The 11,676-nt window shown below is 36.6% G+C and overlaps 3 protein-coding genes across 4 annotated transcripts; all 3 read left to right on the top strand.

Annotated features, from left to right (window-relative positions):
* The first annotated feature begins 1,273 nt into the window (after positions 1–1,273).
* LOC17882865 (vegetative storage protein 1) lies at positions 1,274–2,505 on the top strand. The gene is made up of 3 exons (XM_006288397.2): positions 1,274–1,740; positions 1,915–2,124; positions 2,209–2,505. The coding sequence occupies exons 1-3, from the start codon at positions 1,322–1,324 to the stop codon at positions 2,384–2,386; spliced, it is 807 nt and encodes a 268-aa protein (XP_006288459.1). The 5' UTR covers positions 1,274–1,321; the 3' UTR covers positions 2,387–2,505.
* A 1,326-nt stretch (positions 2,506–3,831) lies between these two features.
* On the top strand, positions 3,832–6,614 carry LOC17883670 (alcohol dehydrogenase-like 6). The gene is made up of 10 exons (XM_023780743.1): positions 3,832–4,251; positions 4,327–4,463; positions 4,561–4,598; positions 4,960–5,282; positions 5,364–5,446; positions 5,525–5,600; positions 5,675–5,736; positions 5,852–5,947; positions 6,045–6,206; positions 6,289–6,614. Exons 1-10 carry the CDS (start codon positions 4,197–4,199, stop codon positions 6,403–6,405), a joined length of 1,149 nt encoding a protein of 382 aa, XP_023636511.1. The 5' UTR covers positions 3,832–4,196; the 3' UTR covers positions 6,406–6,614.
* Positions 6,615–7,354: 740 nt separating this feature from the next.
* Positions 7,355–11,604, top strand: LOC17884240 (sterol 3-beta-glucosyltransferase UGT80A2). 2 transcript variants are annotated; one of them, XM_006289076.2, is made up of 15 exons: positions 7,355–7,734; positions 7,821–7,892; positions 7,978–8,077; positions 8,164–8,306; positions 8,439–8,509; positions 8,590–8,671; positions 8,749–8,850; positions 8,944–8,999; positions 9,271–9,305; positions 9,707–9,917; positions 10,073–10,282; positions 10,415–10,474; positions 10,586–10,625; positions 10,964–11,185; positions 11,355–11,604. In XM_006289076.2, exons 1-15 carry the CDS (start codon positions 7,639–7,641, stop codon positions 11,418–11,420), a joined length of 1,566 nt encoding a protein of 521 aa, XP_006289138.2. In that variant the 5' UTR covers positions 7,355–7,638; the 3' UTR covers positions 11,421–11,604. The 2 variants fall into 2 exon arrangements, with proteins under 2 accessions (XP_006289138.2, XP_023637380.1); XM_023781612.1 differs by having other exon boundaries at positions 7,356–7,705.
* The last annotated feature ends 72 nt before the right edge of the window (positions 11,605–11,676 follow it).

The following is an 11,676-nucleotide window of genomic DNA, read 5'->3' as shown; positions in this document are numbered from 1 at the left end:
TCCAGTGGACTAGATCTGGTGGACTAAATTCGGTAGACTAGATCCAGTAGACTAGATCTGGTGGACGAGATCCAGTAGACTAGATCTGGTGGACGAGATCCGATGTCTGTAATATATCCTTTTTTGTTTCCTAATTTGTTGTCCATCCTACGTATATAGCAAACTGAGTCCAATTTTTCATAAATGAACTTGTCTATAATACATATGTTAGATGTATAGACAAAAAAACACTGTCCCATCTCCTTCATTTTTTTTAAATCGCAATGGACAACAACAATAGACAACATCAATGGATAACATCAATAGATAATAGACAAATTTGCTTTCTAAACCCAATTGTCATCAATTGTCCTTTAGGTAATAGTTTACCTTGTCACCAATTAATGTTTCTGTAGCTGACGCAAAAAATGTCTCATCTCCTTCATTTTTTGAAAATCCTGCAAAGTCCTCTCCTTTTGGCTGAGGGTATCTTCGTCCATTCAGCCACATGTTTTTACTGTATGTGGCACTCCTTAGAAGTCCAATAAGAAACTGACATTTTCGATTATATTGGGTCCAAAACTGGCATTATTGATAATAATCTCTTTTTTATATAAAGACCGATTTTATTTTTTTCTTTTTTCTATTTTTATTACAAAGTTCTCTCATGATATACTAAACTCAAATCTGTCTATTTACAAAATGACAACTAACAAAAATAATCTGTTCATTTACCAAAAAAAACTAAACCAAATCTTTATTATTAAAATTTCACAGAAAAGATAACATGCTACGAGGAAAATGATTGATTTAATGAAAATTTAATGAAAGGTAAACTCGCTTAAAAGTATAAAAATTACTTCACTCTTGAGTGTTTTCTTTTTCTTTTTCATTGTTATGTTTACCAATTACACAAGAAATTTCCGCAAACAAAAGTCGTCATCACACATACATAATTTTCTACTAATGTGTAACAACTTCAGAATTGGACGTGATTGATTGCGCTTTTGAAATCTTTTTACAACCATGTTTTGGTACATATCTCTATATTTAAAGCAATCATGTCCAATTATTAGTATCTTGTTCACAAGCATAAAAGCTACTACAATAATAAACTAAATCAAGAAAATGCCATATTCTAATTTAGCATAAAAACGAGTGGTTTCAAGTGTGATATCTCGTTGGATATAAAACCATAATGGGACAAACAAGCATTTGCAGCATGCACTGAAGCCATACACGTACACACTTATCTCCTCATACAGTAAACAACAATACGACCCTTTGCATCACATAAATATCATTACAAATTAAAAAATAATCCGTACCCATTAAAAAAAAAATGAAGATCCTCTCACTCTCACTTCTCTTTCTAGCCGCCACGGTCTCCCTCGGCCGGCCTTCCATGTCCGAGCCTAGGCTCATCGAACTCCTCACATCAAACAAGAACGAAGCAGAAGTACTCTTAGAGGAAGAGCGATCACTTTCAATCAATTACCAAAACTGTAGAAGCTGGCACCTTGGTGTTGAGACTTCTAACATCATAGACTTCTACACGGTACCCGCGAATTGCAAAGACTACGTTAAAGACTACTTTACCACTTCAAAACAGTACCAATACGACTCCAAAACGATTTGCAAAGAGGCTTACTTCTACGCCAAAGGACTTTCACTAAAGAACGATACCGTCAATGTTTGGATCTTTGACCTTGATGACACCCTCCTCTCTAGTGTTCCCTTTTTCTCCAAATATGGATACGGGTATTTATTAAATATTACAATGCATATTTCACAATATTGTCATGATTTTGAAACTATTTAGATGTCAATATATGAAAAAGAGACATTGTGGTTTGGTTTTATTTATCTTTTACAACTCTTAATAGTTATGTCTTGTACTTAAAAGTAAGTGTTTCTTTCTTTCCTGATTCTTAGGACAGAGAAGTCACCCATAGGAGCATACCGGAAATGGGTATTTCTCGGAGAAGCTACTGTGCTCCCGGAGACATTGCATCTATACGAAAACCTCATAGAACTCGGTATTGAACCCATCATAGTCACTGAAAGATGGGAACCGGCTAGGGAAGCTACCATAAAGAATCTCAAAGCTGCTGGCTTCACCTACTGGAAGCATATTTTTTTCAAGTAAGAAACAAGTATACTAGCTTAATCATATATTCATATACAATAATTTAAGTATCAATTAATATATGGGAAACGCGGTTACAGGCCAAAGGAATCGAAAGAGAGGGAAGTGAAGTACAAGTCAAAGGTGAGGAAGAACTTAGTGAAGAGTGGATACAACATCGTTGGTAATATTGGAGACCAGTGGGCTGATTTGGTAGAGGACACACCAGGGAGGACTTTCAAGCTCCCTAATCCACTCTACTACGTATACTCTTCTTAAGCAATTTATCTTCATGTCTTTGTAGTTTTGTAACCATGTAGCTGCTTATAATGTCCATCCTATCACAACTCAATAAATAAAAACAGCTTCGTACTAATTATTATTATTTTTTTTTTTTATGGCTTTAATAGATAATCAATCAAGTAGCAATATAATGATTGAACCATGTAAATTTAACAAAATGAAATTGTAAATTTAGTGAAATACTGGAAAAAGTTAAAATATCACTACTTTAGTTTTCTTTTAGATATAGCTGAACATGGACACATTATTTATTGGCCCCGTCGTATCATCACAAAGATAAATGAGGTTGCCGAAAAAGAAAAAAGAAATAACAAAAAAGAAAAAAATCATATAATGCATTTGTTATGTTTTTTTTGTTTTGGTCAATTTTATTAAAATATAATGCATTTGTTCTTTGAACCCCTTTTCTCCATTAAAAGAGAAACATGATTTATAAAGTTTTACTACTTATGAAATTTTTTTTATACAATGATATTTGTCTTTTTCAAGTTTTTTTTCAAGTATTGCTAATTTGCTATAACAAATATCTAAAAAAAATTACTAAAAATAAGAGCCATGCACCAGTACAAAGTTTATATATTGTATGTAAATTTGTCAGTTCTACATATATAATACACGAAAGAGAAATTTTCTTCGTTTAACTTCATTTTGAAATATCGTTTTAATTTTAGAGGGTTATTGGTAAGTACTTTAATTAATACAAAATATTCAATCTATGTCATGTGTTATGAAAATTCTTGATTTAAAAAATTAATTTTTTTTTGCCAAAGTCATATTCGATCGTTTAGTTTAGTGGTTTACTAATACTTGCTAAAATCCAATGTTACTTAATTTCATTTTTTTCGTTATTACTATCCATACTATTGTGGCCATGTACATTTAACCAAGATGGCAAGATAGGACCAAAAACAAGACGTGACTATTTATAATCCACGTGAGGACGTGACTATGTCTGCATGTTTCTCTATTTTTTTCTGTTGATCAGTTTCTATTTTCTTCGTAATAAAAGTGAGATGCCTTACAATTCATTTTTTTTTTGTTAAACGGGTTGATGCCTTACAATTCATCATATCATTAACGTCTGATGTAATGATAATGCGAAATCGATGATTATTTTTGAGAAATTTGAATAACGATACAATTTTGTTTAAGTAGCTAGGAGCCTAGAAGATCATAAAATTTGTGGCTTGCAAGATCTAACCATTAATCTTTTTACATTATTTAGGAAAAGTTTTAAATTATATTTGAAAATACTATTCGTCACTCTTTTACGATAATTGTCATTGAACATTATTGAGTACGATAAGCCCAATCGAGCCCATTTTAAGCCCACTCTATCGCTCCCCATAGCAGCAGTCTTCAAGTCCTTACTTGTTTGTTGTTTATCACAACAACAAGAGATTTTGGAGATTTGCTTATTCTTGTAATTACGGTGCGAGTCGTGTGACAAACTCCACTAGAAATGTCGAGCGCTGAAGAAACCAAGACCAGTAAATCTGCTTCTGAGATTCGAACATTAATCGATTCGACACTGTGTTTCGAATTTAATATGAAATTTCGGATTAGTTGACGAAAACGAAAAGGGTTGGTAGCGAGAATCACTTGCATCAAACGTGGGACCTCTAAAAGCTGTAAAGTCAGCATTTTTAATTTCGTTGGATCACTTAAGCTCAATGGTGGTTGGTGATTTCGGTGTTAGGTGAATCAAGAAGCTCTGTTTCTTCCTCTTCTTCTTCTTAAGGGGTTAGTTCATTTTGTGCTTGAAGCTAGAAAATCTGGGATAACAATGTCGTCTTCTTCTTCTTCCTCCTTCGAACAACCTCAAGTCATAACCTGTAAAGGTATACAAAAGAAAGGGTTTTTGTTTTTGTTTCCGTTTATGAAAGATTAGGTTTTTTGATTGAGAAACTGTGCAGCGGCTGTGGCATGGCGTGCTGGTGAGCCATTGGTTATGGAGGAAGTTGAAGTGAGTCCACCTCAACCTCTTGAGATCAGAATTAAAGTTGTTTGTACATCTCTCTGTCGTAGTGATCTCTCTGCTTGGGAATCTCAGGTTTACATTTCCTCTTTTTTACGATAAACCTTGTTTTGAATTTGGCTTGTAACTTGTAAGAGTCTCTGATGAAGTCTACAATTTTTTTTTGGTACAGTCTCTTTTGCCACGAATATTTGGCCATGAAGCTGCAGGGTAAGTTACTTCTGTCTACAACCTTATTTGTCATATATAATGCAAGCATAGGAACAACCTTAAAAGTTTCGAATACATAAAATGTGATGTGGTATTGAGTGTTCTATTGTCGTTCTTAATGTGATTTAGCAACATTGTTCCAGTTTTTAGCAATTAGCATAAGATTAGTATAACTAGATTTGCCAGCTCAGGATCAGACCTTGCCTCAGTTAGTTGAGAGGTGAAGGTTTAAAGGAGAGTGGGGAGAATGCGTTGGGGGCATTTTTGGAGAATTTATTTGTCGACTAGTTATTTGTGAATTGAGTTAAGAAATAGTTAATTGGTTTGAATACTAGTATTGTGTCCATGGTTGTTTCTGCAGTATAGTGGAGAGCATAGGGGAAGGCGTAAGGGAGTTTGAGAAAGGAGATCATGTGCTTGCTGTATTCACTGGTGAATGCGGGTCATGTCGGCATTGTATCTCTGGGAAAAGTAACATGTGTCAGGTTCTTGGAATGGAGAGGAAAGGTTTGATGCATAGTGATCAGAAGTCACGCTTCTCCATCAAAGGAAAGCCTGTTTACCATTACTGTGCGGTTTCAAGTTTCAGCGAGTACACTGTGGTTCACTCTGGTTGTGCTGTCAAAGTTGATCCTGTGGCACCTCTACACAAAATTTGTCTTCTGAGCTGTGGAGTAGCTGCAGGTAGATAAAAATAATTTTGTAAATGATAAAATTCAAACAGTTATTCATAGTCAGTACTGAGAATCTACGGTGGAATTTTAGGTCTTGGTGCAGCATGGAATGTGGCTGATGTACAAAAAGGTTCAAGTGTTGTGATATTTGGTCTTGGAACTGTTGGTCTTTCGGTAAGTATCGAGACAACAGAAATTTTGATGCTTCTGTGTTAGTGGAGTTTGATATGGGATTTAATCTCATTTGAGCAGGTTGCTCAAGGTGCCAAACTAAGAGGAGCAGCCCAAATAATTGGGGTTGATATAAATCCTGCTAAGGCAGAACAAGGTATATTATAGCTTTATGATATTTTACAACTTACCGTTTCTAGACTTGTTTTGAATGTCTCTTATTTGTTGCAGCAAAGACGTTTGGTGTCACGGATTTCATCAATTCAAATGATTACTCTGAACATATATCTCAGGTAATTCCAGTATCTTTAGATTGTGCTCAGAATAGCAAAACTAAAGCCCATGATTTAGATAAAACTTTGTTCCCATATTGGTGTAAAAGTTTGAACCAATGTCTTGGGAATTCAGGTAATCAAACGAATGACAGAAGGAGGTGCGGATTTCTCATTTGAATGTGTTGGTGATACGGGAATAGCTACAACTGCTTTACAATCGTGCTCGGATGTAATATTTCTCTTCTATTTGCTCTCACCTTGTTTCAATTTGGCTCACTATCTTGTGTACGAATACCTTTAAATTCTTTTCAATGTGGATATCTCAGGGATGGGGCATGACCGTGACTTTAGGTGTACCGAAAGTGAAGCCTGAAGTTTCAGTTCATTACGGACTTTTCCTTTCTGGGAAATCTTTAAAAGGCACTCTTTTTGGTGGTTGGAAGCCTAAATCTGATATTCCTTCACTCATTGAGAAGTATATGAACAAGGTATATAAGTGCAGCTATTATTAGGAATATTAGTTTTAGTCGAAGAACACTTTGTTTATGTTTTCACTCTTCTGCGGTGCAGGAGATCATGATCGATGAATTGGTCACTCATAACCTGGCTTTTGATGATATTAATGAAGCTTTTGATCTTATGAGAGATGGAAAGTGTCTGCGTTGTGTTCTTCACATGCCAAAGTAATGGCTTTGAAAACACTGTGTACAGAACCAAAAAAGATGAAGAAAAAAAGAATCAGTTTTTCATAAAGCTATGAGACTTAGTTTTACTTTGGCTTTGTTGTGAAGTGATGGTTTGATACATTAGAAAGCAATTCACTATTGCAACATTGGTTCGGATTTGCCTCCATGATGAATCAAACAACTGAAACAAGTGTGTCTAGAAACATGAAAGAGATTGGTTTTCAAGAAGGATTGCCATTTATATAATCCTTCTCCCTTGAACTAGCTTTTGGGATTAGTTAGGCCACATTACTAATATGGTATCAGAGCCCATGGTAAAGCCCAACAAGCAAATTCCCACAAAATGAATTTCCCACTTATGTGGCCCCATATAAGTGGCATGTCTTGTTGTGGTATTTCCGAGATGTTGGGTTCGGGCAGTTTCCGTGTTGGACCGTTTCCCACCCACATCTCGAGAGGGGCTATTAGAGTCCAATATCCCACATTGCTTGGGATTAAGATCTTTGGGCAATATATATAGGATGTGGCAATCCTTCTCCCTTGAGCTACCTTTTGGGATTAGTTAGGCCACATTACTAATATGGTATCAGAGCCCATGGTAAAGCCCAACAAGCAAATTCCCACAAAATGGATTTCCCACTTATGTGGCCCCATATAAGTGGCATGTCTTGTTGTGGTATTTCCGAGATGTTGGGTTCGGGCAGTTTCCGTGTTGGACCGTTTCCCACCCACATCTCGAGAGGGGCTATTAGAGTCCAATATCCCACATTGCTTGGGATTAAGATCTTTGGGCAATATATATAGGATGTGGCAATCCTTCTCCCTTGAGCTACCTTTTGGGATTAGTTAGGCCACATTACTAATAGTATTCAAAATTGTTTCTATAAAACTTTCAAAGTTTGAGGTTTATCCTATTTTCGCTAATAGTTTACAGGGTTTGATCGGTCACCTCGACCGCTCATATTTTTTGTACCGCTATTTCTTACCATTATCTTTTCACGCTAGATAACTCTTACCGCTTTTTGTAACGATTATGAAACGAATATGGCCTAAGTCACAAATTTGGACCCACGATTCTTAAGGTGACTCTGTTTTGTTCAAACCATTTGAAACGCTTTTAAGAAATGGTGAGTCGCCCAATGTCTAAATAACGCGATTTGCAAACGCGTTTCCTTGGTAATCGCTGTGTATTAGACTCGATAGCTGCAGTGAACAGTGAACACTTCATCGGAGCATGAGCACCACCATGGAGGAAGAAGAGTCAATGAGCAGAAAAGCCATCGCTCTTTTCATGGCTTTCGGTACCAAAGGAGATGTCTACCCTCTCGCTGTAATCTCTCTCCCGATTCGGATTTTGGGTTTCTCTTAGTTAACGAAACCAAAAAGGTGTGTTTTTTTTTTTTTTTTTGTCTGCAGGCCATTGCCGCAGCTTTCGCTCGTAATCAGCAACATTACTCTGTGGTTTTGATGTCACATTCGGCTCATGAGGTTGGTTCTTTTCTTCTTTTACTTCTCAAGTTCTCGAATTGCAGAAACTCTAGAATCTAAGTTAAAAGAGGTTGCTTTGTTGCAGAACCTAAGCTCTCACCTGATCAAAGCGAAAGTTTCATTTTTTCCTATCACTTCCCCTCCTGCTCTGTCTACTGAAGCTCAGGGTACTCAAAACGACAAAGGTCAATACTTTATTGTTAATTTCTTCTTCAATTCTGGTTTTCTTCTGACTTGGCTATGACCATTCATCATTTCTGGTTTTAATCAGACTCGCTGAGGACAATATTCTTGGAGGAGAAAGAAAGGATAAAAAGGGAACACAGACAAGAGTGTCTTTCTGCATTCGGAAGCATTTTCGGAAAGGGTCCTTGCATGGAGGGTGACTTCGTTGTCATAAATTTCTTTGCTTTGGTACATCTGCTTAATACTCTCCTTTGTTAGAGGATTGGTTGTGTCTGCTTTATCTCTATCAATGACAATGAATGATGGTTACAGTCATGTGATAAGAAAGACTAACTGTGGTTGTTCTGATTGTACATTTAGGAAGGATGGAGCCTAGCAGAACTTTTCCAGATCCGTTGTGTGGTGGCTGCTCCTTACGTTGTTCCGTATAGGTATTTCTTTGTAGCTTGGAAGTATGAGTGTGACATCCTGGAAATGGAAGATGATCACTTGCAATTCTTCTTTTGTACAGTCCACCATCAGGCTTTGAAAGACAGTTTAGAAAGGAACTCCCGGATTTGTACAAGTACTTGAAAGAAGCCCCTACTGGCAAGGTAATCCATATGATTGTGGTACAAACATGTCATTGGTGTTTTTTTCCTGAACTTTACTAATTTATATGCATTTCCAGGTTAGCTGGAGTGATGTAACTCATTGGATGTGGCCTCTTTTTACCGAAGAATGGGGATCATGGCGATACGATAAACTCAACCTAAGTTGTTATCCTTTTGCAGTAGGTGTCTTTGAAACATAGATACCTAGAAGGATACATTTGATTGTTAAAAATTAGATTGTGAACTGTCACCCGATTTACTCATTGGTGTAGGATCCAGTAACAGACCTTCCAATATGGCATAGCCGGCCGCAATCGCCCTTGGTCTTGTGAGTTGTGAATTCTCTTGGTGGTAACATTTGATCATTGTGCAAAATATTTTGCCATCCCGGTTTTATCTTCATATACTAAATATTTTCTGCTTACTTGGCCTATTTAATGTACTTTTCTCACTTTATAGATGCAACACTGGATCTCTAGTTAAATGTTTTGAACGTCGAAAACTATTAGTAATTTAGTTATAATATTACCGATTTGAATCAAACCAAATAAGATTGCTTAAGCCTGTCCATGACCTGTTACTTATTTTCCTTGTGACAGGTATGGTTTCAGCAAAGAAATCGTCGAATGTCCTGGTATGTAGGATGTTTGCTGTTTTTAACGAATAATTTCATGCGTATTGCTAGCATCTCCGTAATAATAAAGTTATGGGGGTAGTAGTTTCTATTCTTGTTTTTTTTTGGGTACGTTCTGCCGCTATAGTCTTACTATTTACGAATTCTTGAGAAAAGCTGGGATGGTAACATTATATTCGAGAAGAAATAGGTTAGACAGACCCAGATATAAAAGGATGACTATTTTCCATCTGAAAGACAGTTTGAATCTAATTGAGTGTAAGAGATTCATAATAGACTCTTGTTTGACATCTAGTTGTTATTCTGCCCTGAAATCACAGTATAAAATCTCAGAGCAATCGTCATTGACTTGGAAAAGCTTATTTCTCTGGATTTACTGCAATCATTTTGTTCTATGACAGATTACTGGCCGTTGAGCATTCGAGTTTGTGGTTTTTGGTTTCTGCCCAACGAATGGCAGTTTTCATGCAACAAGTGTGGAGACAATCCTTCTGCAGGGCGCCTGGGTATAGACGATTCCCAAACATGCTCAAACCACACTGAGTTGTATACTTTTATATCGTCTTTTGAGCCAGCTCTACCTATCTTTGTAGGGTTGAGTTCTATTGGAAGGTCTAAATTAAAGTTGATCCCTCTGAATCATTTCTGACTTTTATGCTTTTACGTTTTCAATACTTTGTGTCAGAAGAACACTGAGACTCATTTGTCAGATATTTAACCCATGCTAAATTGGTGTAAGGCAGTGATTGTTCTTTTTGCTTTTGCAGCATGGGTTTTGTGAGGGATCCCTTAGCCTTTCTTCGAGTTCTTCAATCTGTTATCGAGATTACAGGTTATAGATTTATTATTTTCACAGCGGGATATGGACCTTTGGACGCAGCAATTTGGACTATTGCTAACAGATCAGATTCAAGTGAGAAACAATCATTACATGCGGGAATCTCTATTTTCGATGGCAAGCTTTTCTGCTTCTCTGGGTGAGCACAAGTTTATCCAGTATTCAACTGGCGATTATCTACGTGAAAAATAAAAGATCTTGATATATGGACATGGCAAAACCTAAATTACCCTGTGGATAGCCTTCTTATATTTTTGTCTTCCTGAATTAGTATGGTGCCATACAATTGGCTGTTTCAAAGATGTGCTGCTGCAATTCATCATGGTGGCAGGTGAAAATCCCAGCTGGATGCCCTTTCCTGGTGAATATGGACAGATAAATAGACGTGAACTGATTTCTTTTGTTGTCTTGTTATATGAATTATGTGCACTGTGGAAATCAGTGGTTCTGTTGCCGCGGCATTACAGGCTGGTCTCCCGCAGGTTTGTTTCTGCTCCACAATCATATGTAGTCTTTGGACGTGTTTGAATGTGACTTTAGATCTTCGATATAAATGGTAAAACTACAGTTGATGACTTTACTTTTGATATATCAGAAGAACATTTGATGATTGTTCAATCATCTCTTTGGTTACTCTGCTGTACTCGTTACTGGTACTTGGCCATAATACAAAGTCTTGTGCACTGAAATGACTAACGTTCATAAAGCTTTATCTTGTACTGCCTTAGTTGACAGACTACTATTGGTATTTTCTTTGAATCAGTCTGAAGTTGTAATGCCAAAAAGTGACCACATAATATGTGTATATGTCTTTCCACAGATCATATGCCCGTTTATGCTGGATCAGTTCTATTGGGCAGAAAAAATGTCTTGGCTTGGGGTTGCTCCTCAACCATTAAAAAGAAACCAGCTGTTTCAGGAGGAAACAGATGATGAGAACATCACGGAAGCTGCACAAGTGGTAGCAAATGCCATATACAATGCACTGTCTGAAAAAACTAGGACTCGTGCCATGGAAATCGCGGAAGTGTTATCTCTTGAGGTAACTAGTTACGATCAAATGATTTTCTCCTACTGATTCATGTCTCAAAATCAAGGAATCCTTTCCTCCCATGGAGGTTTTTCTTTTTCGATTTCTGTTCTATGTAGCGTAGTCTTCTCTTTTATAGTTTGAGTAATTTTGGCAACTAATCCAAAAATAATAACTTCAGGATGGAGTCACAGAAGCTGTGAGAGTGCTTAGAGAAGAGGTGTGTGAAGTTTCGGCCAGCAACTGAATATATATTTGGATGAGCATCTCTTCTACGTCAAAGTGAATGGTTGATCAATGCATACTTTCTTATTTCTATTACTTGTGCATTCTTTTGATAGTACTACACGTTATTTCCATTTGTATTTAATAACATGTACTCATCAATGGTCTTTGTATCATACATGGCTGCCCAAGTTTTCTTACTGCTATATTAATGCTATTGCCAATAATTTGACAAAAAAGTTGAAAAATAAACCAAATCAACATATTAGCCGGTTAAC

The sequence above is a fragment of the Capsella rubella genome, unplaced genomic scaffold (assembly GCF_000375325.1).
Source record: "Capsella rubella cultivar Monte Gargano unplaced genomic scaffold, Caprub1_0 scaffold_6, whole genome shotgun sequence".
Taxonomy (NCBI): domain Eukaryota; kingdom Viridiplantae; phylum Streptophyta; class Magnoliopsida; order Brassicales; family Brassicaceae; genus Capsella; species Capsella rubella.
Note: the sequence above shows the minus strand (reverse complement) of the source record. Positions and strands in the feature narration are given on the sequence as shown.